Raw genomic sequence first — 26,819 nt, forward strand, 5'->3', positions numbered from 1 at the left:
TTGCTGAATAAAGAAATTGGAAGCTCTGACTCACATCAATTCGCGAAGTCAGTTTATAACAAAAAGCAAGACAAAAAAAAAAGTGTTAGCCTGACGTTTTGGCTTGGAAGTGGGGAGAGACAGCCCCTTTGAACGAATTTGGTGTTTTTCACAATATTTCAGGCAGCTTCATGAGGCACTCCTGCCGTTTCCCGCCAAACGGCTGAGGCGATCCCACGGCGGGCCCGGAGCGGGACTACACCTCCCGTCATGCCCGCCCAAACGGAGGGAGCCGCCGCCATCTCGGCACCATCCCCCGGAGCTGTCGGGTCGCGGCGGCGCCGCGTTCTCCGTTTCTCGCCGCCGCCATGAGCCGCTTCAGCGGCGGTTGGGACGGCGCCGGCGAGGAAGCCCAGCTCCTCCTGGACCTGTGAGTGCCGCCCCGCCACCCTGCCCCTGCACCCGCCCGCCCCCTTTCCCTCCGGGAGGTCCGGTGGGTTCAGGGCCGGGCGGGCGGGTCAGAGCGCTCCTCTCGCAGCGCGGCCGCGGCCTCGAGTAAACGCGGCGCGGCAGCCCGCGGGGCCCTGCCACGGGGGAGCCCGCGGGAAGGGTCTGGCCGGGGGGACGGGGGTTGGCAGGCCTTTGGCGGGGGTGGAAGAGCGGGTGACAGCGTTTGGTAGCGGTGGCAGAGTACGTGACTGAGTTTGATCGTGGTGGCAGGGTAGGTGACAGGGTTTGGCAGCGTTCACCAGGAGCTACAGGAGAGGTGACAGGGTTTGATGGGGTGGCAGGGTAGGTGGTGGGGTTTGGCAGAGGTGACAGTTTGAGAGGAGTTACGGGACAGGTGGCAGGGTTTGACAGGAGTGATACGGTTTGGTGAGGGTGACAAGGTTCGGCAGGTAGGTAACAGGATGATCCCTGACAGATCTGGACGTAGAGGGATGGTTGAGGATCTCTGGCATCATACAGCCCCAGTGAATCTACGGAATGGTGTTTTGCTTTGACTTTTTCATTATGTGAAATTCCTTTGTGTTTAGGAGGGAGATAGAGACAGCACAGGGATAAAGTATTTGATTTGACAAGTTAAAAGAAAAATAGCTTAGCAAACAATACAGTTAGCCTTTATTCTTCTTTTAAAGCACTGCAGATAAGATTATAGTTGCCCTGGTGTAGCCAAAAGTGTTTTATTGTTTCCTATAAAGTACAGTAACAGTGAAAACATTTCGAATTTAAATTATTGTTTAAGCTGCAGAACAGTAATGTACTTTGAGAATGTCAGCTAGCTTTTTGAAAATAATGTGATTAATCTTGATAAGCTTTTCTCTCAAGCTAAATTTAAAATTCTGTGGCAAGACAGAGTTAACTAGGAGATTTGGCATTTGGAATTGATTTCCATGTATCTGCATTGGGTTTGGAGTACTTTCTGCAAATTTGAACTAAGTACTCAGTCTAGATTTGCAGGTCCTTATTCAAGCATGGCTGTATTAGCCACTTAGTGTCTTCAAGAGAAAAAAAATTAATTTTAAGTCTGTATTAAGTTTTTAGCTGCGACTGTTTTTATGTACTACAGTATACTGACAATCTGCCTCCTTCAGGGTGGAGCCAGCAAAGCTCATTTATCCAGTGACCAAAATGTATGTGTCATGATAAATATGTATTTAGCACAAAACTGAACTGTGTGCCCTTGTATGACAAAGGACTGCTTGCCCATTCACATGACTCAATAGGCACCCATCAGAGAAGAGAGAACAGCCACGTGGTAGGTGCAGACATAGCCCCCTAAAGGGCTTGGAAAGTCTGTTTGATTCACCCTAGCCAAAGGCAGGGTGCAGTTTTGCACCGAGGAGCTGCTGGTTCATTTGGGATCTCAGTAGGAAAGCCATGGGCTCTCAAGGCTAGTTAACTGTTTTATTGCATAGTAGTAGTAGAAAATGTGATAGCAATCTTGCATCCTTTCTGATGCTGAGAACCCTGGCTATTGCAGCATAAGAGAAGCCCCTTCATATTGACCGGCATGCTGCACAGATCCACTCAGTGTGACATTTGGGCGCGTAGTCTTTAGAGCTTTGGTAAGATTTTTTTTATAAGTAAACAACTATTCTTCATTTTCACAGTTAAGGAATGTTATGTATAGATACACTGTTTAATCTTAAGACAAGACAAAGATTGTGGATGGTGTAATCTATTTGTACTGAGTTGGAGCCAAACACAGGCTTCTCTGTTGCAGTTGATTCTGAGGAACCAACTCACAGATGGACTGTAAGCCAAAAGCACTTTTGCTTTCATTAGCGGGGAGAGAATAGGATCCGCACCCTGCAAATTACACATCCACCGAGGCAGAATTTCAGTTAGCTTATATAACAATTTTATCAAACATTCCATACATCCTGTGGTTAATCCATGATAAGCAAGCAGTCTGGTTACAAAAATTTATGGTTTCCTAGATAGCATGGCATACTGCCTAAAGACAACTGTCTTGATATATATCATACCCCTGCAGAGGGGTAGGCCCCTGGTTGCAGTTAGCCAGAACAAGAACTCACAGTATTTACTAGCTTATACTTCTGGTGAGAGCGGTCTAGTTATGTCAAGCAAACCTTCAAGCCATGTTCAACTCTGTTCCTTAATTCACAGTCGGTCAGCCAGGTTCATCCAGCAGCCACCAAGGGTCGGTGAAGGCATTGCATTCTTACACATCTCCAGGGGAATGAGTTAAAGGCAATCACAGTGTGTGCTCAGGTTATGTCATGGTCACTTGTGCTAACAGATGGGTCGCTGCAAGCGAGGCCTGTGGTTAAAATCTTCCCAGATTCTGCTTGAAGTCGATGTCTCCTCGTTGCAGTGACCTGCTACAGGTGCCCTCATTACACTGTGCTAACTTTAGTCATTTTTTTAATGTGCTTCCACACAGGAAATCTGCTTCTTTCCTTGCTTAAATCTGTGGTACACTTCAGATTATAGAGCCTTAATATTTTGACCTCTCTAGATTTGTATTTGGTATGCATTTAATTTGCTGTGATTTGGTGGCATTCTGGTGCCAGTCAAAATTATGTTCCATAAAAGTTGTCTGTGAGGACTCCGGAGTTGTGGCTGTATGCTAAATCTAATTTGGCTTAACTCTAGGCTGCTGCTGCCCCCTGCCCTCAACCACTTGTTCTGGCAGTATCATTTCTGTTACCTCACAGTTTTAGTCAGAGGAATTTTCATTCAGATCGGATGCTGAGCAGCTCACACTGAAGCTGTGAATTTCAGAGCCAGCGTGAGGAAGGCGCAGTAAAAAGTGGTTGAGGAGACAAAAGGGGTGTGGAACTAGCCTTTTCAACCCCTCTTTGGACTTTACATTCGGTTAGAGTGGTGTGTAATGACAGATGGACTTCTAATAAAAATCAATTACAAGGGTTCTGTCTTGCTAATAACTTTTCTTTTATTGCAAAACTAAAACAGTGCCCAGAATTTTTTTGTTGTGCATGATTCGTCTGTTGATAATTAAGATCTGTGTCACACTATATGCTTATGTTCTCATGATTAACCTTAGATCTTAGACCTAGTAATTTCTCTTTACATGTACTGTAGTGCTCGATACCATAAACAATTTCTACTTTTGATTGGTTACTGATCTTTTTTTACACTACTTTATTAGTACTGTTCCAGTAATTTTCTATGTTAATGTGACAATATAATTATTATACCGATAAGACTAATACTTAAAACTAATAATTACATAACTTTTAAACAAATGTATGTAATTTTAGTGTATTGTTTCTTGCCTTACACAAATTGGGTGATGGCCATCTATTTATGCCAGGCTGCACTTCAAGCTTCTTTCTTATGCTAACCCTTAGACTTACTGTTTAACTAGCAGAACATACAGCAGAAACTAAAAACTGAAACAAATCAATTAGTGTGTGAAGTAGTCCTTTTAATAAGGTCATTCTTTTTAAGATCTCCAAACCTAACAGAAAGTGCATTTATTAAGGTGTTTCTGCAGCTTGATGGTGTGTGCTGCTCGTCTGCTGCTTGTTGGCCTTTGCCCTCTGCCCCAAAAGAGAAATTAGCACTCCAAAGGTCACATGCACTAGAGCATCATACTGGAAATATTTAGAAACATTCTTTTGACCTTATTTTTTTTGCTCAAGTTATATTAGTTTTTGTTCCCTGAAGTTATTGTTCCCAACATGAGAAATGACCAACTTACACATGCACTCCTAGCTGATGCAGTTTTAAGGCAGGCATATTGAGGTATGCCACATTTGTAGTTGGTTTACATAATTATGCTTAGTTGAAAACTGAGAGTGTAGGAGTTGCAGGGCCTTCCAAATAGAGTAGATGCCCAGCAGCAGCAACGCTTGCTGCAGAGGTGGAGAAGGCAGCTGGGCAGGTAACAGCTTTAGCTGTCATACTTCTAGGAGGCTGCTGTTACAAATCTCTTGGAGCCCCGGCAGGTGTTTTAAGCTGACGTGCTCATGCCCAGACATGAACTCAGAACCAAGAGTTTCTACCATCAAAAATGAGACTCTTAGAACAACATAAATGAAATATTAAATTTAAAGGTGTTTTAATTAAGATTGTCACTACATGATGAAGAAGTGTAACTCATTTCAAGAGTACATAGTTAGATATTGCTCAGGTTTGATTGTTCCATGTGTCATTAATAGATAGCTCCTGTGTATTAACAGGGAGCCAGCCTATTGCAGACCAGTGTGTTATCTAACCTGTCAGTGTCTTGGGAAACTAAAGTCTTACAAAGACATCAGAACATCTGCACATGGGTGCATCTGCATCAGAACATCTGCAGATGAGTGCATCTGCATGAATAAAAACTGAGAACAGAAGTAGAGCAACAGTTTGAAAGCAGAGCTTCCTTTTACGGTCTTACTATAGATATAAATTATCCAACCCTACAGAATGCAGGAAGGTGTGACTATTTTGTTATTTGCCATTAAGCCTAATTTAGTATCTGTTCTTCTGGTTAATTTCTCCTTCTTATGTGTCCCACTTCTGACATCTGTCTGCTATTCTATTTCATGTGACATAACTTAGTATAAGCTTCACCTTGATGTGAATTAAACTATTTGTAGAATATTTAGTCATAAATATCTAATTTCTGGTTTATGTATTGGAAATTACACATTTGTCCTGTCATGATACTCTAACCCTGTCATAAAGCTTAAGGTTAAAGATCATAGGCCTTTTCTGTTCTGCATCTCTTGGTTGGAGATGGATGCTCTTCAGAGCAAATGAGTTATGACATTTTACAGTTTGTAGACAACTCTGAACTATAAACAGCTGCTCTAACAAATGTGATAATGTGGAGCAGGGAAAAAGCAGTTGGGGGTTTTGCAAGAAGGAATGGTCTTTTATCAGGTCATTACAGGAGTAAAGCACTACTCAGTTTTCCCTGTCCATGAAAAACAGGATTCGTGGTTTCTTTCATTAAGTTAAACTGGGACGGAATCTGTCTGCCAGGTGAATACATTATAGTCTTTACTTACCAGTCTTAGTTATTGCTCTGTGTATCCAGATCACATGAAAGTCTAAATGCCAACTACAGTAAAGTTACTGTGTAGTTACAGTAGCTGCTCTGGGTTTACTAGTGCAGTGACTTAATGCAAAAATATTGATTCTACAAAGGCAAAATATTTTTAACATTTTGGATAGGATTTAAAAAGAAAAGTTGGCCTGGGGAGTCTAATTCAGGTAGCTATGATCAATAGATAACAGAACCTCCAATTCAAAGTACTTATGTGAACTCACGTTGGGTTTCTAAGCAAGAGAGGGACAGTGAGGGATTACCCTTCATCCCTCATTTCAACTCTCTCCATTTTAGTTTTGGTGTAGTGTAATTCTTTTTAAAGTCTTGGCATTTCCTAGACAACAAAATACTACCTTTTCACTTATTTCTGGATGTTGGTTAGCTTCTCTCTAGTTTATGTTCCTCATTTACCTAGGGGCTTTGGGTTTTGATAATAAAATCTCCCGTCAGAGAGTTGCAATTTCTTCCTTAAGGACCAGCAGTTGTTTTTTAGCATATTAAACGATTGGTGATTGCTCTGAAGGTCAGGATGCTCAGAATGCTTAGAAGCTATTCATAAACTCTTCCTGGAGTTGCCTCTGGTGTTTCAGTAAGCCTGTGATTGTAATCTAAAGTTGCAAAGGTTGGGATGTTAACATTTTATGTATCCTATGATACATTAAAGTGCCTAAGGAATCTTAAAAAAAATAGGATTGCCCCATTAGGGTTCCTCTATAGTACTTAATATTGCATAAGTGAATACTGTATATTTGACCTTGAAAAGCATTATTTCAAGTGTTCTACCTGGGTACTATTCCACACATATCTGGATAATACTGATCTCTCTGTTTTATTTGGCTTAAGTAAAGTTCTTCATGTTTTCTCCCAAAAACCCCTGTTCCCTCTGTAAGGAACTGAAAGAATTAATGCCTCAAATGTTCATCAACACAGAAAATCTCAAGGACAAGCTGTGGCCTTTGTGATTAATCTAAGGAACACCGCCCAAGGAAGTGTGGAGTGTATTGAAGGATGCACGTCCCCCTTCCCTTGCGGTTGTATTGCCAGACTCCTTAGATAAGCCTCAAAGGGGGGATCATTGGCTCCACTGTGTAAGCCTGATATGATCCTGCCTTGCTAATCACCAGCCCCATTGTAAGCCTGATGCTTTGTGGCTCTATTGTGTAAGCCTGATAGGATCTTGGCCTTGCAAAGGTTGAAGAGGTGATAATGTTGATAAGAGGTGAGCATCCTGCCCCAGAAGAAGCCAGATGATTGCCCAAGAATCATGAAGTCAGCAAAAATCTGTGGAAGCTGTGGGAGATCATGATCACTGGCTCATTTGGACAAGGGAGTTGGTGTACCCCATTCCCCCTCAATGCATGCACAGAACCCATGCCCCACTTTTTCCTCATCTCTCATGGAAATGAGTTCTCAGAATGCCTGTCTCTCTTGGACTAGTATGCTAATCAGCTGATAAAATGAATTTAAAAGGCAACAGAAAATCTTGCTGTGTGTGCACCCACCACCCAAGATTACCGGACCTGAGACAACACTGAAACCTGGAATGGTGATCTGGACTCTCGTTCTCTCCTTCCTTTTTCTTTTCTTTTCTTTTCTTTTCTTTTCTTTTCTTTTCTTTTCTTTTCTTTTCTTTTCTTTTCTTTTCTTTTCTTTTCTTTTCTTTTCTTTTCTTTTCTTTTCTTTTCTTTTCTTTTCTTTTCTTTTCTTTTCTTTTCTTTTCTTTTCTTTTCTTTTCTTTTCTTTTCTTTTCTTTTCTTTTCTTTTCTTTTCTTTTCTTTTCTTTTCTTTTCTTTTCTTTTCTTTTCTTTTCTTTTCTTTCTTATAAGACACCACATTGCTTACTATCCTTTTCTGAGTTTAAGCTGTTTCTACCACAAGTAAAACACTTTAACTGGACAAATGGTGTTGTTTCACCTTAATTTAACCCAAGAGGGTCACAAAACCTTTATGACTCTCTGTGCTCCCAGTCTGGGTAACACCCTCTGGAGTCTCTTAACGTATTCTGACTGAAATGATCCCTTTTTCTTGCATTTACACAGATAAAATTCTAGGATTTCAAAGTCTGTCTTAAATTATCACCCATTATTCTGTGATTCTAGTAGGCCTATTAATACATATTTCTGGTTGGTCCTTCCTTTAGAGATAAGTATGTGAGCCCTGTGTGTCTTTGAGATTTGTTTGCAATTTCTCATGCAACAGTATCTCATGATGGAAACTTTGTGCAAATCAAGTTTCAGTATCTGGCCAAGGGAACAGACTGTCCAGAACAGGAAACAAATTTGACCCTAGTACAAAAGGTGCCCAGGAGCAGAGTGTTCATGATGTCTAGAAAATGCAGTATGTGTTGGCATTGTTGGCATGTGTTGGCATCCCTAGCCCAGTGTATACAATAATCAGGCTTTCCTTCAGGTTGGTAAATCATTCTGATGAATAAGCATGTTGGGGGAAGGAGGCCTTAAATACTGCTATTGGAAGAGGAATGGCTATATGAGTCAAACCAATCAGTGTTTCTCATTGTGACAGGATTTCACTCAACCTTCCTTCTCATCCCAGGACAGATTAATTTCTTGAAGAGCCATTGTTGATGAGGTTTTTGAATACCTTGTAAAACTCCAAGTGGGTTCACTTTCGCCTATATATTATATTTTCTATGTGTCCACTTGTTGTTTTATTTGCCTGATTACTTTGCAGGACCACAAGCTTGTTGATCTGAGATTTACTGGACCCACTAAAAATTTCTGCCTCAAGTGACAATCGTCTGTGATCAGATCTAGTTTTAAGCACAAAGTTAAAAGGGTTGAGCACAGCGTTACACAGCACAATTCATATTAAAAGAATGCTGCAAACTACACAGTGAACAAAATGCTACATCTGAAAATATGTCCTTAATGTTTTTAACTGTGGTGAAAGAGGTATCCCTTCTCTGGAACTAGCTGTCCCAACAAAGGATTTTACTGCCTACCAAGTGGAGGCTTAGCTGGTGAAAAGGCTTTTCTTAGAGTTTGTGAATATACTACCAGCAAACTCATTTTGTGAGCTGGGTTGGTGATTGCAGTGAATGAGGCTACAGTTTTTGCCTGCAGTTGACTGGGGAATGCTTGCACAGAAGGATCAGACGGTTGACCTCAAAGGGCAACAGCTGACTTGGTGGTAGCGTGGAACAGCTGGAGTTGATAAGGTTTGAAGGCAGCATAGCTGGATGCAGAAGATGTCATCTTATGGCTTGATTGTTCTAGTTCTGATATGTAATACCTCTTTTTGACTGTACTGTAACTTTCCTTTTTTTTCAGATGCCTTCAGTGTTTGACAAAGAACCTTTCCAGATATGCTGCAGATATTAAGTCATTGCCACCCAACATAAAGGATAAACTGATTAAATTAATGAGTAGGCAAGGGCAAATTACTGATTCAAATATCAGTGAGGTAAGAACACATTCAAAACTTTTCTGTCTGGGATACTTAATACACAAGGATGAACTAAACTAAAAGTGCTTACCTGAGACAACAGATAATTTCAGGCCTGCTTACTTTGTCCATGTCTTTACAGGTTTTTTTCTTAAACTTCATGATGTTAGTAGTCCTGTATTAGTAGTAATAAGATTGTGTTTGTAGTGACAAGTAAATCAAAAACATTCTCCCTTCAGCAATAATTGACTTCTATGTAATCATATATATGACATATATTATCCCTTTTCAGTATGGGGAAACTAGGCTCTATTGCAAATCAGCCTCTGTTCTGAATGTAGTATATTTCAAGAAGCTAGTGCATAATTTAGTAATGAAAAGATTTCAGGAACTTGTTAGATTTCTGTTATGTTCTATTGACATTATGCATATGATCTCCATACAATTTATTTAAGTCTTGATTCTTTGAAATGTGATGATACTAGGTCTAGAAATAGGTAGTTCAGATTTTCTCATCCCTTTTGCTCACTGATGTGTGTCAGTGTTTCAGAATGAAACCAGTTAATTCCTTTTTGTTAGCTGTAAATTCAGGGATACATCTGTTTTGGTATCTGTCTACTGTTATCTTGTTTAGCCCCAAAGGGAGGCATGAGAATTGAGGAAAGCTAAAGGTTGGCCTTCGTGAAACAGAAAATTAATAGCGCCCTGTTCATTATGCTTTGACCTGTAACTCAGAAAAGGGAAATAGTATCAGTTTCTCAGAATAGCAAAGCCAAGACGAGAGGCAGAATCACAAGTACTGGGGAAAACTTATGAACAAAAAATTTTATCTTTAGTATGCACCATTTTTTGATTGTACAAAATAAGTCTTTGAGTAAAAATCGAAGTCTTATCCATTTATCTTATTTTGGAAAACTAGAATTGAAAAAATTTGGTTTAGGCTGTCTTGTCAGTAAGTAATCCTGTCTAAGCACCCTACAAGATGTATATAATTGAAACCATATGATTGTGTGTGTATCAATGCACAAAACATATTAGGATATCTTTAGTCTGGAAACAAACCAAAGAGTTTAAGTTACAACCTTTTCCTCTGTCTCCTTGTAAAATCTCATCTGTCTTTGTCTTCATTCAGCAGTTGATCAGTGCCTCTCTTGAAGCCTGTTTTCCATCTTACACTGGGATATTCTGTTCTGGTTCTTTTTCTCATGTGTTTTTCCTTTCTCCGTTCCTGCAATTTCCTGTGATTCTATCTTTAGCTGTCATCACTTTTCTTGGGCATGTTATACCTTAGTTTTCTTTGCTAACAGTTTCCAGGTTTATCTCACTTGTGTTTTTAAAAAAATGCGAGCCACTCTTGGAATCTGAATTCATACTGTTTTTCCATACCATTTCGCTCTTCAGTTTTCCTGTTCTTTCATCTTGCAGATATTCTTGTTGCTTGGTGTAGCAAAAATAGCTTATGTTGTTTAGCTCTTCTCCTATTTTTCCCTGTTCACATCATGTATAACCAAAGTATTCTACATGTGTCACATTTGCAATGTCTCAGTCTTCCATATGGATAAGGAATTTTTTTTCTTTGCTATTGCTTCTGTCCTGCCCTTTTCTTTCTAGTCTCCATAGTATTGCAGATAGGTCTGTTTTCACAGTTTTCTAGGCTATGCTACCTCATTTACTTTTACACATGTCCTTTCTTTGGTGGCGTTGAAGCATTTTGCTTAAAGGTTAATTTCTTCCAGTTGAAATTCTGTTAACCTGCACTTATGTATAAACTTCTATTTCATCTCTTACTTTCCTCTTCTTGCCCAGATTTGTGTTATCATGCTTTTTTTTTTCCTTACTCTGCTTTTTTCTTGAAGCAGCTTTCCATGACATGCATGCTAAACTCCTTATTTCAACTCACTTTTACCATAAAGATCTATAAAGCCATTCAGCATATGTCCACAGGATATTATACTTCAATCTCCTGTATTCTGCATGTAGACAATCCTTACTCTATCTAAAATTCCATCTTCTTTGAGACAGATTAGATTTTAGTATATGCACTCAGTGAACATGAATCTGTGAATAACAGAAAGCAAACCTCTTAAGTAATACCTGAGCATGTGAAGAATCATGAGCTAAGGAAGCTTAATACTCTACCTACTTTAAATAGGCAGTATTCTGATAGTATTGTTGTTTCTCATTTAGACTTCCTTCCATCACATGGTTCTTTTTCTTATAAGATTTCTCAGTTGGCTTCAAAACCAGCAGTTTGCTTGCTTCTGTTGTGTCCTAGGCAATTTGGAATTGTGAAAGCAAGCTAGCAGTCAGGGAAGACATCTTGAATAAATGTTCATAGTCACTTTGGCTTTAAGTATGTCATCAGAGTTTGGCTTGTTTAGTTCCTTAGATATGAATTCAGAAATACGAGTGAAAAGAGCTGAATGTTATCTTGTGAAAACTACTCACAAGTGTACTGTGGGATATATTGCTGGTTTTGTGGCACAGACACACTTGAGGCTTTCAGCATTTGGGAAGAAAAAGCTGAGGTCTGCCATTCATTTTGCAGAAAGGTTGCAATTATAATCTACTAGAAGTTTTTGCTTTTTTTCTGAAGGTTTACTGGACTTTGTCAGTAAAGATTTTAGCATTTTATATATTTGCAAATCAGAAAAATGGTATTCCTTGTAATAGCTTTATTGTACCTGTTAGAATGGCAAACTGAGAAAGGAACAGACCTTTAACAAGCCTGTCAGCTATGCTGTTATCTTTGCTTGTGTTTGGAAATTTACCAAATGTTTTAATCCTTGTGAGTTAAGTAAGGGAATGACAAACTGAAGGGAACAATATAAGGTAATGTGAAAACCTGATCTAACACTTGCCTATTGGTCTGAAGGACAGCTCAGCAAAGGTATAGCTTGTTTGCACAAGAGAGGGCTATAAACAGTATTTATTGAAAAGTAGTGAGAATCCTTGAAAATTAAATTAGAGGTAAAATATATGGCTGTTGTTCCTAAAATCTGAAGCCTTCCATGCTTAAGGTCTAAATTTCATAAATGTCCTCTTGGGGAAAATTTCACAAAAACTCCAACCTATGGTCTTGTGGGAGTGAAAGAGCCTATTTAATGAGGATTTGATACCTCCTCATGGTATGATAATGAGAGTGCTTGTTTATGAAAAAAGAGTGTGTAGGTGAGAAAAATACTCTGGGGCAGAATATCTTTCAAGTATTACCCTTACCTGTTCAGCACATTTAAGTTTTGATCACAGAACTTTTTTACACTTAAGATTTCTGCCATCAGAATGGTGCTAGTAAATTTGAAGGTATTATACTTGGTGAACATATCTGTACTGACAGAAGCACTAGTGTTAGCAACTGTACAGTCAAAATAGTACTTCCACTGTTTAAATAGTAGTGTTAATGTGCTTCTACTCTAGATGTGTTCACAGAAACTGAATGTTCATGCTGGAGGAGATGAACTGTTGTGGCAAATATACCAAGTTTTCTTTAGTGTTTTAGTTCCTAGGACTGCCAAGCCCATCCTCTAGTGAATATTTTTTAGAGGTTCTATGTGAAGTCTAACATTACAAGTATATTAGATAAAAATATGCAAGTTTTGTGATGTAGTAGAGTTTGACTGAAATGGTAGGTTTTCTTTACAGATATTGCACCCTACTGTAGAGTCTCTAGACCTCCGAGACTGTGATATTTCGGATAATGCATTATTGCAGCTTTATAACTGCAAGCAACTGAAAAAGATCAACTTAAATTCTTGCAGAGAAAACAGACTTGGAATCACTTCAGAAGGTATGTTATCTGTGCACGGATAACTGTGATCTTACTTCTGTTTTATTCTTCTTGTTAGAGTGGAGTAAATTGAAAAAAAAAAATCTAGGGTTAAAATTGCTTACAAAAATCCCCAATGCCACATGAATACTAATTAAAATTCACTTCAGTAGTGTCAATTATAGGTCTAGAGCACTGATTATCTTGTAAGAGAGCTGTAAGGTTACTCTTATGCCAGGTTTCTGGTAAAACTATGCTACATTTGATCATATTTTCCACTTCATCTTAATTATTCCTTCCTCAAAACCCATGCCAGAGCCTTACCAGTACTACTGGGGTTGAAAGTTCAGATGAATCATCATTAGATGAGTCTTGTGATCTCCTAAATGACTTTTTTCCTCTTTTTTATTTAGATGTATTTGTTAATAAATCAGCTTTATAGCATCTTCTCTGACCCAAAAGACTTGCTTTAGGACTTCAGGATTTCAACTGTTAATTTTAACCTTCAGTTTCAAATTGTGTTAAAAGAATTAAGCTTGTGGAGTTTTATTTGCACAAGTTTTGTTTTGTCTTTTGATTACACTTACTCCTTTGCTCAATCCTTATTCAAAATTGAGGCAAAATATTAATTTAGTATTGAGCTAATGTGTACCATGCATTAGATGAGTCTTGGTTTGTATTTTCTTACCACTGCATAGTGATATCTTTTTGCTTAAGTAATTGGTTAAATTTTTTAAAAATTGATTTTATTTATCTTAAATGGCACCTCATTATTATACTTTTTCACCCATAAGATAGAGTTTGTGATGGTCTTCCCTCCATGCCTTCATCTGTCTGCTGATTTCTAGTACAGTTCTTAAAGTACCAGCTAAGCCTAGAGCTCTTTATGTACACTTTTCATCTATTTGGATAGAGATTCTTGATTGTTTTGCAATTAAAACTGGGAAATCTGTTTTTTTATTGGCAAGTTCCTAGTCCATCCAACTTTACTAACTTTCCTACTTATAAATTGAGCCCTTTTTAAACCGAGAATCAACTCTGAAGCCTTTAAGTTAAGCTGGAACAGTTCTTTATCACTCATCTCAATTACATACAGGAAGAAAGACCCCAAACCACCCCATTTTAAAGCAGTGTTACCTTTTACTAATTCAGTAACAGGTGGGGGTTTTTTGATTGGTTTGTTTGGGTGTCACCATTTTTGTGGGGGGTTTTCTTTTAAGAAACCTGCTGGCTACAACATCCAGAAATATCTGAGCCCTATCATTACTAGGAAACATTTGCTCAGTGGTTCTGACTGAAGCAAGTACTATTTTATACATGTTTCTTTGAAGTTCTTACATAGTAACATATCTTAATGCCATTCAACTTTTTATTTCTGTCTATCCAGAAGTGATGTCATTTTCTGTACTGCTGTAATCATCATATTTCCATCATCCTTGAAATTAATTCATTTCATGTGTTGCAACTGTAGTTCATGTACTTTTTATTGACTATCTCCTTCTGTGCAAATATTTTGGTTATGACTAACTGTGAGGGCTCTGAGGGCACCAGCAGACCCTAATGGCCATGACTGGTCTCACCTGCCATGCCCACCTACACCAGCTGCCTAACTGCACCTTCAGTCCTGACCTGAGCTGTGTCATAGGTGTACTTGGTTCCTGTCCTGCTTCTGAACTATTGTTCTGAGTTCTTGAACTGACCTCGGACATGACCTTGCGTTTGGCCTGATACTCACTGCACTGTCAGCGGGACCTAGCACTGTCATCAGTCTGCTTTCAAACTATCGGCTTCTTTTTATGTACTCACTGAGGTGATACCTCATGTATATAATATCCCTCAGGTATCCCTCTGCAGTGTGGAGGGGAATTCAGCATTTAGAAATTTTTATCAACTCTAGCACTGTTCATTGTCATTTTCTTCTTTTCATCCTTGACTTAAAAGAAACCAACTGCAAAATTACTTCTTGTACAGAGTCTTGCTGCCACAGCATGAGATGAAAGTTGAACAGTCAAGGAATAGAAGACATTGGATTCAGCATGGTGATTATGTTATAAAACGAATGATTCTTTAAATTGGTCTGTTTCTTTGACAGGTGTCATAGCACTGGCCTTATCCTGTCCTTACTTGCGTGAAGCGTCTTTTAAAAGGTGCTGTGATATAACTGACAGTGGAATTCTTGCTCTTGCGCTCAACTGCCAGTTCCTACAAATTGTGAACTTGGGCAGCTGTTCAGGCATCATGGATGCATCTCTTCAGGCACTAGGAGAAAACTGCAAATTTCTTCACAGTGTAGACTTTTCATCTACTCAGGTTGGTGGCAACTGGCTAATTGACTTTTGTTTATTTTTTAGGATTGTCATGATAAAATTGAAAGGGGATCTTTTTAGCTCTACTCTTGACAAGATTTAGGACCACAGTTCACTTCCAATTTCCTCCTTTCAAGGAAAAGGAAAGACATATTTTGTGTCTTGGTAACCAGAAAAATATGCATTTTGGTATTAAAGCATTTATTGTGGACCAAAGATAACCTTTTATTAGAATCTACCTAATATTGGAGATTTTTGTTCAATATCTTTATTTAGTGTTATAATTTTCTTCAAGCTGTAAAGTAATCCAAAATCTTACATTTAAAAAAAGTAGAATCTTGGACAGATTGTTGTCTGCTTTCAGTTAGGACAAACTGACCTGAATAGTAATAGTACAGTATGTCAAGCAATATAAGACCCTAGTACAAGTAAACACTCCATAATTAGTTCTAGTTCAAGAGTGTCTGTGCTCTCTGAATGGCTTGTCGGAATTACATTATGGAGTCAGCACAGAAAGAATGACATTTAAAATGTCGGAAAGGACAGGTAAGAGGTTTTAGCAGAAGTTAGTATTTAGCATGAGAAACGGAAACTCAGCTGCAACAGCACTACTATAACATAATAATTACAGTAAGATAATGAAGTGAGGGAAGGGATTTTTTGCAGTAAGAATGGCATTCAGTTGTCTGTGATGGTGAGTGATTATGTGGCATGTGAGTCAAGCACAGAGCATTCAAAATGAAGTGTCAGATCTGGAAAACACATAGCAGGTTCTTATTTTAGATGCTGTTCTTCTTTCAGTTTTTCCAGAAGTAGGGCATCAAAAGTAATTTTAATCTTTTCTTTGGTAATTTTTATTATTATCATTTATTTCTTCAAATTTATTTCATTACTTTTTTTGTTTCCTTGCCTCTCTCTTCCTTTATAGGAAATAGTGGAGTTTCCCTGTATATGTTTTAAATGAGATGAAAGCTTCTTGAGTAACTAAATATTTCCATATTTTTTAATTCCTTTCTGATAATCATATGGTGCTAATACACTAGAATTCTGAACTTCATTTGGCTAAAAAATAAATAGAAACATATACTAGATATAAACGAAGTAAGTTTAAGAAGTAGAGAAACTGTGGATGGCTCATGCCTGTAGAGATTGCAAGGCCTAACCGTATTCTTGTGTTTGAGTTCCAAAATGCATAGTAAAAATATCAAGTGGAACTAGCAAAGCTGTGTGAAAGAGTAAACAGTGAGAGCACTGAAAATAAATGAACAGGCGTTTATGGGAACAAGGAAGCAGATACGAGCTAGACTAGAGAGGCCAAATGCCTCAAGCTGATGTAGCCATTTTAAAAATAGGTTCATCTGGTGTCTGCAGAGATGAAGTACAGTAAGTAGAAGGTATAGAAGTGGTGCAAAATAACTAGAAATGGGTCATGTGAGGCCAGGAAAGGATTGAACTAATAAGGAGCTGTAGCTCTGTGTCCACTGTATGCACACACAGAGTATGAGTGGAAGCTTGACCTGAAGAACTCTGCTACACTGGCCCAGGACCATCTAAGAAACCTGTTTCTCATTACTTATCAGTATGCTTATGTTACCATTCTGAGGAGGTAGGGTTTATACAAAACCCTGTATTTACTGCTCTAGTTCTAGTGTGCTCTAAATTGCAGCAGTGTTAACAGACTCAAGAGTCCAAATCCCTGCACTAATCAAACAGTACATTTCCTCTTTAATGTTCATTGTCTCGGTGTATGGCAAATAACTGTGGGAAGAATCTTGCCTGAAAGTACTGTGCAGACTGCGACACTTTCCTGTCTAGTTTGTGGGATAGTTTAGTTCTCTGCAAAATGTGTTGGCAGAAGCCAAGTTGCAGGTTATCTATCTGTGCAGACACTTCTCATGTAGGACCAAGCTGGGTTGCTGATGTACTTAACTGCTGGTACTGGGCTGTGTAAGCTTTTGCTAGAGATACATACAGAGTTTGGTGACAACTGGTCTGTTCCAAGAAGCTGATGTATTTATGGCTTGGTACCAGTGCGAGAGTGTATCCCTTACATCCCCAATGTAAGAATGGTGAAGATGCACAGTCCTTGATGAGGATGCACAGATGTGGGATTACAGACAATGCACATAGATACTCAGCAGAGTAGGAAACAGTACTGCAACACTGTAGTAATAGTATAGCAGTGGTTACTGTGAGCTCATCCAGGGAAGTGAGGGGACTTTGTTTTAATACAAAACTGATTTCATTCTCTCAAGCTGTCATAATCATATAGTCACAAGCATCATGACAGTAGCATTCAGATGGTCTCTCCAGAGTTCAGGCACCAACCAGGCAGTCTGATCCAGGTTTGTTTTGATGACATGAAGGATAAGGGACACAGCCTATCAAACCTTCATCACTGTACTTGGGTTGGTTTTAGGTTGGTGACCCTGCACTGGTTTTGGATGTGCCCTTTAGGAACTGACAGTGATTACTCTCTCCATTCTGTCCCACCTGTAAGAGTTACTAAAATTTATTCATTCACTGCCTTTCATCTCCTGGTCTGGGTGTCTTGGGGAGCTAAATATGCTGTCATCTTGATGACCTCCTAAGCTAGGTACTGAGAATACCAGCCATTCTTACAGGTCTTTGTGTGCCTCCATGCTGGGACATTCCTATTACAGTTCCATACAGTAGACTTGCAATAGAGGGCCAGAAGGCAGTAAGAAAATTTGTGCAATGGGAATAATCAAATCTTTAAACAGAAACGAAGCTTGTGGTCTCTGGATTCTAGCTGTCAAATTTTGCTGAGGCTGACTGTATGTATTTGATGACTACTATTCCTGCCATCTAATATTGTCAATGATTGGACACCAATCAGAATTAATTTTGTTTGATTCTAGTATGAATACAGAATTATGAGAGATATTTTAGTAGGGTTTCATGTTTACATTTATCTTGCATTTTGCACATTTAACCAGCAACCAATGCTACTACAAATTCCTCTGTATAGCCTTGTACCAAGGCCGAAGAACTGGTCAGTAATCATTTGCTAGGTACACCTAGGTACTGCTTAGGTAATTAGATTTATAATTGAAAATAATTCTGTTTGAAGTTGTTAAAGAGATGTCTAGACACAGAATAATTTATTACCTAGAATACATTGGATAATGTCTCAGATGTACCACAACCTGAAATTAATGAGAACTGGGGAGAATGAACTGTAACAGTTTACAGATCTCTGCCAAGGAACAGTGAAACTAGGTAATAGGTAATTCCGGCAGGGGGAGATCGTGACTACCAACTCATGGGCCACTGACCCAAATTATACCCCAGACTCATTTCTAGAGATTTCTAAGCTTTAGTGCACAGAATTGGAAGAAGGAGGGAAGTATGATAATGATTTCCAGGAATGCTTGTGTTTATGTATGAATACCTAACGAGTATGTGTGATTGAATAATATATGAACTGTATAATTCTTGTGCTTGGTGTGCATTGTTGGTGAGAGCACTCACCCGCGCACCCAGCCATCAATAAGTGTCTGCTTATCTGCATCAAATTGGTGTTGATAAGTTTTTATCCCGGTTCTTCGGTGACAATATAAGCTCTATGAAAAAACCTGTGTGACAGATCTGATATCCAGTTCAGCTTTTGAAGTAAGGAGGAAGTTTAATGAATTTGGTTCCTGGAAGCAAATGAATAAATCAGCCTTTCTTGCCTTTCTAAGGTAAGGAATGTCTTTTGTCTCTCTCCCCTCTCTTGCAGGTAAACATTGTGTATGATGACTGCTGTAAGACTGTTTGTTTGAGGAATTTTTGCCTTATGTAACTGATTTGCTTCAAGATAAGTGAAAGTAAGATAGCAGATAAAAGACTGCTGTGATTACGTTTTTTTCCCCAATCCAAGAAACTTCCTTCAGGAAAATCTCCATCAGTCCTGAAAACAGGAGAAAAATTGGTCTAGGTAGAGCAGAAGTACTTTAAACCTTACAAATTAAAAGTGCCATGCTCTGACCATAAGAGTGTACTTACTGGTAAATGAGACGAGGAAGCTGCAGAAATAGCAGTTACACAGTTGAAAACATCCAGGTAGAAAGCCAGGCTGGATCCCATGGCAGTAAAATGCAACAGTGTTTAATAAACTGAAAAAACCCATACATGGCTAATTTTCTCCACAAGCGTAGTTGGGAATAAGATACTGTAATTTTAAGAGTATTCAGTGAATGCAAGGAGTAAATAATTTTTTTTTTCCTCAAATAGCTGTGTTTGAAAAAGATGAGCTTTAATCCATTGTTAATAACAATGTGTTTTTTTTCTCTAGGTGACAGATGATGGCGTTGTAGCACTAGTGAGTGGAACATGTTCAAAGAATTTAAAGGTAACTTACTTAATAAGAAGGAAGTGAACAAAAGCAAATACCAGCAAATTTTAATTATTATTATCAGTATTACTTCTGAGGGATGTTTTTTATTGACTGCTTTTGTTTGTGTATACCCTTGCTCTGATTTTGGTTATGAATTGAATATTTTCTGTCTCTCTGTAGCACTGCCCCAGACCAGCTTTTTGAGAACCTCAGTCTTTTCAATATGACTTTTCTTCTGTTGAATGTAGTATGCTTATTTTAACTCACATTGTTTTAGAGAGTTGTATAATAAATGCAGATGAATGCTTAATTTTTCCCCTTTATTTCACTGGAGTTATTTCTTGATTCTGTGGGACACTGAGGCAGAATCTGTAATGTGGGTAATTCCATGAATTTAAGAATCAGTTAGCACCTCTGCAGAGGTAAATCTCTTAACTCATGAAAGCAACTGTGAAAATGAAGTTGTCTTTGCATAAAGATTCTCTAGGCACTGAGACAGTAATAAAATGAAGGAGAAGAGACATCCCATATCTCTTACCATAAATGATCTTCTACTTTTCTATATAGTAAATTTTTTATCTGCATGTGTGTTTTTGCTTTCATTGAAGGCTGATTCTGAATCCAAGCTGTTCATCTAGAAACCAAGATGGAAAACAGGTCATACTTTTGCTAGTTTCTAGTGTTTAATAAAACAAAGAACCTAAACAAAATACCAAATCTGGGTCAATTGACATTATTAATAACCTGGAAAAAATATAACTGTTACTGTTTTATTTGGAGGGTGAACAGTTAGATTTGGTTTTTGGCTTTTTTCAGCTGATTTTGTCTATTTTGGACAATCTTTTTAGTCTTGATGAGTCTTGTTGTACAAAACGAAATTATTTTTCAGACCATAGCAATGAGAAATCCTATTTTTGTATACTAGAAGTGGCTTGAAAATATCTTTGTCTTTTAGCTGGTTACACCTTTAGCTCTAGCAACACTGATTACAGATTCTCTAAACAACCCTGGGTCTATGCAGATAGTCTTCATAAGACACCTTGTATTCAGCCTATAAATGTAAAGCAGTGGGTATCACTATGATTTGGATTAGGTCATTTGGACTAGGTTACTCTCAAAAGTCTTCAGTACATATGTCTTAAAACACAAATATTGTAATAAGTTTTGGGTTTGCTGTTGAGTTGAGTGAGGTTCTGTAAGGTTCTTAGGGGGTTCCTAGAGGGTTTTGACCTATTTTCCAGTAATGTTGGTGTAATTGCTCTGTCAGTATTACCTTCCCTCTTCTGTATTACTACTGCCCACAGTTCATGGAGAATTACATTCTTGTATGTAAGCCCTTTTTCTTCAAACTATAGCATTTATTTTTAATAAAAATTTCCAGCTTGCAAAATGTGGCCTTTGGCGTTTCCTAATCACATTGCTGTAGTTACTGTTTCTTTGAAAGTGCATAGGCTTTCTTTTGTGTGTGCTGCACATGGAAGTCTGTGGAAGTTGTACTAGATCAGGAAGAACGAGTTAGGTAGCTTACATAAGACCTGCTGCTTCATCAATACGTGTTCAAGAAAGTAATGCTGAGGTGGTGGGCTTTGATTTCAGAAGAACTAACGGGAAATTTCAGTCATACCAGACTGAATAGTGGTATGGATTTTGCTTGTTCATTTTCCTGCACTCAGTACTTGTTTCTTCTTTTTTAAAAGCCATGTATCTAAGTGCTTTTACTACATTTGGGTTTTTGGATGGGTTTCGGGGGGAGGGGGGTGTCTGTGCAGTTTTAATAAGGCAAAATATAATGGTTTTATCAGTATGAACAGCTAGAACTGTTTAGATCTATTGGTTCACAAGCAGTAAGAAAAAGAAATTTAGTAGAGAATATGGAGTTATTTGCTACAATCTTCTTCAGTGTAACTTTTTCTTGTCTGTGTTACAGTCCTCTTACCTTTGTTTTGTATCATCGAAGTGCAAATTTATAGACAGTGATCTAATGTCAGGTACATGTGAAAAAAGAAGGGTCTTAAAATACTCAAGCTGTAACTAGCAGGCAGATTTATAAATCTTCTTACTTCATTCAGAGGCATTCAGATTCCACATTTCAGTTACTTATTAAAATGAACTAAAAGCTATAGATATATCAGCTTTTGTATATCTTGCTTCTCTGAATACAGTTCTTGTTTTCTCTGTCATCATTCAGTACAAAGTTGCATTTATTACAAAAGGTCCCTTTCATTTCTGTGCTCTTTCAAGTTTCTTGGAGTTTATAATCTGGAAAGATGCTCTTTCACAGTAAAACAATGGGGCTTTTTTATTTTTACTCCAGGATTCCTAAAGTATGTTTTCCCAAATCCTGTTTGCATTAGATTTGATAGTCTCTTTTCTGCATTTCTTCCTGTATGTTATATTTATTAATATGTAAGGCAGTCTAGAGGGGAAAAAAAAAGAGTTGGTAATAATCTGTTAATGCTGAATTTATTCTTTCTCTAGCACATACAAGAAGTGCTAGTTTTACAGCTTCACAGAAATGAAGAAGAGAGCAGGTTTTAGTCTAGCCTTGCAATAAGTTCTTAGACTTCTTTTAGGAGAATAGATAAATAGATAGATAGATAGATAGATAGATAGATAGATAGATAGATAGATAGATATTAGGAACTTCAGTAGAGACTCATGAATCCTGCCTGTTTTGAGAAACCCCAGAATTCAGTTTGGGTTCTCTTCTCATGAACAACAAATTGCTAGGAGAATGTGTGTCATAAGAAAACTGATGGGACTCATAGACCACAGAGTCTCGCTGAAGAGTTTTCTCATTGTCTCAAATGATATGTTTTGGGAAAACTCAGGTTTATGTTTTTAGTGTTGACTCTTCATAGAAAAGCTGTCTTATTTTCCTGAGGGTATTTTCCTGGTCTGTACAGGATCATATATGGGGTCAATGCATAGAGGAGCAGTAACTCATACTTTCTTCTGGATGGGGATCTCTGAAAATAGTTGGACAAAGAAAGCTCTGCTTTCAAAACTATGGGTGCTCAGACAGGCTTTTGTTACTACTATTTTCTTAACAGGAGATCCATATGGAACGCTGTGTGAATCTGACCGATGTTGCTGTCGAAGCAGTCCTCACTTGTTGTCCAAAGATTCACATTTTTCTGTTCCATGGATGCCCACTGATCACAGGTAGGTCAAATCATGCAGGGAGTAAAAAGAGTAATTACTTCTTGATAGTGCCTTCTTGCTCTCTGGAAGAGCACACTGTAAATAATCTGAAGCAAACAATAACTTACTAGATAATAATCTTACACGGAGATTTCCAAAGCAAGGTGAGAGGTTTGCTTTGAAATATGTCAACCTTCAGAGTGGGATTTCTTTCTTAGAGTTTGGAGGTTTTTTCTTTCCTCTTTTTTTCCCCTGGCAACATGCTGATGAAGATCCAAAGTTGATGACAAGACTTCAGAAAAATATGTTAACATCTTAAACCCCTACTTTATTCCAAAAGTATGCAACAGCATCCATTCAAGAAACAGTGGAATGGAGTAGGACTGGTCAGCCTGAAAAACAAGCTGAAGAGGGGTTATGATCTAACTTAGGTTTTTTAAGTTTGGTTGGTTGGTGATGCTTTATACCTATGTGATTGCAGAAAGAACTGAGTGGTTTTGAATTACTACAGATATATCTGAACTGTGATATTGTAATAGCAAGATAAGTGTAAATGCAGATATATAATTGAATAATTTTGCCGTTTACCTGATTTCTAAATACCGCCTATGTATATTCTGAATGAATAACAGGAATTTCCTTGGTTCTTTTGCAGATCGTTCCCGAGATGTTTTAGAGCAGCTAATCATATCAAACAAAATCAAGCAAGTAACATGGACTGTTTACTGATTATTTATTGTGTACGTACAAGTGTAAAGTTTACAGATGGGAGAGCTCTTTCGGAAAACAAGCACCTTGGAGAAATAGCTGGTGACTTTTGTAGCACCAGATTACTTCCCGCCTTGTTCCCACCAGAGGTCTCCATCGCCATTCCAGTCCTTGCCTGTGAGTCTGGGCTTCCCCACTGTCTCTGCTTAGAGCCCTGTCTTCACATGGCTGATCATACTTCATTAAGAGGAAAGTTAAACTATAATTAATATTGCACTGTCATCGCTCAGCCTCCTTGAAGTATCAGATTTGGCTACTATTTAGCATCTTTTAGTATCTTGGCTACATGTACAAACCCAATTTAAGTCTGTGTTCTGAATTTGTAGTCTGAGAGGAAAGCTGCAACTAAAAGCACCAAGCCTAAACATAGTATTTAACACTTATCCAGAAATGTTTGTAAAGTTGGGACTTCAATCTGACAAGTCAGCAGACAACTGACAAATGGAGTGGCATTAACGGCAAGGCAAATGTATTTTAAGTTGTAAGAGACAATCTCCTTTCACCATGTACTTTTGCTAGGTCTGGAAGAAAAACTGCAGGTACCTTTCTTTCAGTGTTACTGATGCTGCAGGTTTCTGGTTTTATTTACCATCAAATATTTGCTGGATTTTTACACATCCGAAACTACAGTCTGAACATAAACTTGTTTTGAAATTGTTGTGGTGACTTAAAAAATTTCAGAATAGTAGTAATGACCAATAAAAGAATCTTATATATGAACAAATACTTACTTGCCCTGGCTTTTGCCTGTGTTCCTGCATGAAAATGCCTTTAGGGAACAGAACATTGGTCCTCATAAGCATAGCTGTGAGTGAAATAGGACCAAATTTACTGTCTGAGTACATAAATCTCAGGATGGTAGAGTTAGCAGAATGTTGTGCTATATGCAGTTTATTACATCTCCAGTCGCCCCCAGAAGCTGAAAATACATTTGAAAATATATTTATATATTGTTCAACTGTAGTCATATTAAAGAAAAAAAGATTAGAACTGTAGAATGAGTTTATTACATGATGGAACAGTGGTCACATAATTACAAGTCATGTTTGTTGGCTTTCTCGAAGCAGTATAACTTCTTGTGACGCTTCTATGACTTCTACATTAAACTTTTTAAAATACTAGTAATTTTTGCATTATACAGGGCAGGTATCACACTGTGTTGAGACTCTGCATCTGGAAGTAGCAGGGCTTATCTAGGGTGGTCTTACATGTATCTGGTGACATGTAAAACCTCATAAGTTTGGGCAACCGTAAGGACTATGTTTACAATTTAACACTTGTCATAGCCACACTCATTTTAAGTGTTGCAGAAATAAACCAGTCTTCTATGAATCTATTTGAAGTTCAGGTCAAATTGCATGGAAGAGAATAATACATGTTGCATTCAGTAATATTAAAGGATATTATGATGTCTGACAGTCATCTCTCTTCTTTTGTTGATTATATGGTTTGTGGAAGAGCAAGTCCATTTAGAAAACTTGGTCAAGTGTAACTGAAAGCATAATTTTCAAACACCAGTTCCTAAATCCCTGACTCTTGTTGCATGCAGTACTGTTGTTCAGCCCAGTGACGTGTTCCTGATACCTATAGCTGCACCAGTACAAACCCTTCCAGCAAACAGAAGTTGATTTTGCTACATTAAGCAACTAGCATCTGAAGGCTGTAATTGCAGCAAATCCTTGGACCAGAAAGAGGCCTAAGAACCTAATCTACCTTGATTTATTCCCTTTTTTGGCTAAAGAGTAGTTTACTGTTTTGCTCTTTGGAATCCCTGGTATCAGTCAGGGCCCATCATGCCTTTGAACTCTTGGACATGACTTGGCAATAAACTTGTTTTGCGCTATTTTTCATATTGATCCATCTAGCTGATTAGGTGGCAGCAGTGACACCTCAGTAATCATGTCAAGTAAGTAAAGCATAAGGGTCAGGCTGCCAGCCCTGGCTTCAGGAAGGGTGCTGGAAGACAGTAAATAGAATTGTAAGCTAACTCAAGTGGGAAGGAGCCTTGGGAGGTTTCTAGTCTAACTTCCTGCCCAAAGTGGGGCCAGCTCAGAGCTCAGACCAGCTTAGTTAGAGCTTTATCCAGCCAAGTCTTGGAAAAACTGAAGATGACAGAGCCTTCACAACCTTTTGAGGCAACTTGTTCCACTGCTTGACTGTGTTAATGGTGGAAAAATTTTTCCTCCTATCCTATTTGATCCTATTTTGTTTAAGCTTACACCCTTTCTCGCTGGAAGAGCCTGGCTGTCATACTGACAACCTCCTCATATGTATGGGCAGTCTGCTCATGTCTCTTGAAGCCTTCTCCATTCCAAGCTGAACAAGCCCAGTTCCCTCAGTCTGTTATTGTAAGACATGCAACTATAAATATAGTGTGGTGATGGTTGCCAGACTGTCATCTCAAGTGCTACATGCAGAAAGATAATTATTAATGAAAATAATGTAAAGCAGCTAAAGATGGAAGACCACCAAAATCTGTAACAGCAAAGGATGCTTAAAAAAGGGACAGTGCTACTGCTAACCTCACTGGCAAGGTTGTCCTTTTCCCCCTTGCTAATGTAACCTTGGATTTGTCATGAAGGCAAACACAGCTTACACTGTGTCCTTAAATGTGCATGTAGATTTACCGTCTTCTCCTTTCTACAGCCTGTTCTAAATGTGTAACTTAGTGGTCTATCCTAACTTTGTGCTTAAAAATTGGTACAACACTGCAATGAATTAACACTTTAATTTTAGGTGTGGAAGTTTAATGTTAAGTCACCTTAAATCCTTCACTGTGAGAGCTTGTGTCTGCCCTCTTACATGTTTATTACTGGCATAACTCCTGGAATATTTTTTGATTCAGGTTAGGCCATCTTCAACAACTGTTTACAAGCACTGGGCGAAGTGGAAGAACAACATTGTGTATACATTTATCACTTCATATTCTGTATTGTTTGGATATTGTTATTGTTGTAAATTTTTGGGTGAATGCTGCAGAATATTCACATATTGTTCTGAAGATTAAAGTTTGTAAGTCTTCTGTTTGGATAGTTCTGGAAACTTGTTAAATTATATCTTATGACCATGTACAACTGAATGTGTTCCTGAACCTCCCATTTCATAAACACCATGGTTTTCTGAGTACCACATACTTCCTAATGTTTATAAGCTTCCACCATGTCACCTGGTGTTTGGTAGGTGTATTAGGTTCCGTTCTGCAGTTATTAGTTGCCCATCACTGCTTGTTCAACAGTTAACTGCTAAAGGTGACAGTTCCTGCAAGACTGCTCTGAAAATGTTGGTTTCTTCAAATAACTGCATTTACAGCCTCCTAGCTGTGGATCAAATTTCCCTTTTTTTTATTACCCCACTTGCTTGACTGATGTAGCTGAGAATGATTCTGGAGCTTGTTTTCCAGCATTTCCTCAAGAGAAGAGGAAAAATAATTATATCCAATTTTTATTCCCTGTTTTTAGTTAGTTACCTTGTGTTCAGAAACATCACAGAAGGAAAGATTTCTTCATCCCTCACTGGCTTCCCATGGTGATAGATTGCCTTTTTTACCCCTGCAAAGTTAGGGAATATAGATCATTT

The 26,819-nt window shown here is 38.3% G+C and overlaps 1 protein-coding gene across 1 annotated transcript; it reads left to right on the plus strand.

The window, feature by feature from the left end:
* Positions 1 to 269: 269 nt before the first annotated feature.
* On the plus strand, positions 270 to 26,322 carry AMN1 (antagonist of mitotic exit network 1 homolog). Its single transcript, XM_074902068.1, has 7 exons — positions 270 to 409; positions 8,803 to 8,935; positions 12,560 to 12,704; positions 14,776 to 14,993; positions 19,290 to 19,346; positions 22,385 to 22,496; positions 23,131 to 26,322. Exons 1-7 carry the CDS (start codon positions 348 to 350, stop codon positions 23,202 to 23,204), a joined length of 801 nt encoding a protein of 266 aa, XP_074758169.1. The 5' UTR covers positions 270 to 347; the 3' UTR covers positions 23,205 to 26,322.
* The last annotated feature ends 497 nt before the right edge of the window (positions 26,323 to 26,819 follow it).

The sequence above is a fragment of the Athene noctua genome, chromosome 3 (assembly GCF_965140245.1).
Source record: "Athene noctua chromosome 3, bAthNoc1.hap1.1, whole genome shotgun sequence".
In the NCBI taxonomy this organism is placed as follows: domain Eukaryota; kingdom Metazoa; phylum Chordata; class Aves; order Strigiformes; family Strigidae; genus Athene; species Athene noctua.

What these genes read in the sequence shown, in the direction of transcription:
- AMN1 (XM_074902068.1), top strand. Translation starts at nt 348, where the DNA reads ATGAGCCGCTTCAGCGGCGGTTGGGACGGCGCCGGCGAGGAAGCCCAG. An exon ending in GCCCAGCTCCTCCTGGACCT is followed by an intron (nt 410 to 8,802) that starts GTGAGTGCCGCC and finishes CTTTTTTTTCAG; the next exon opens with ATGCCTTCAGTGTTTGACAA. An exon ending in TAGACTTTTCATCTACTCAG is followed by an intron (nt 14,994 to 19,289) that starts GTTGGTGGCAAC and finishes TTTTTTCTCTAG; the next exon opens with GTGACAGATGATGGCGTTGT.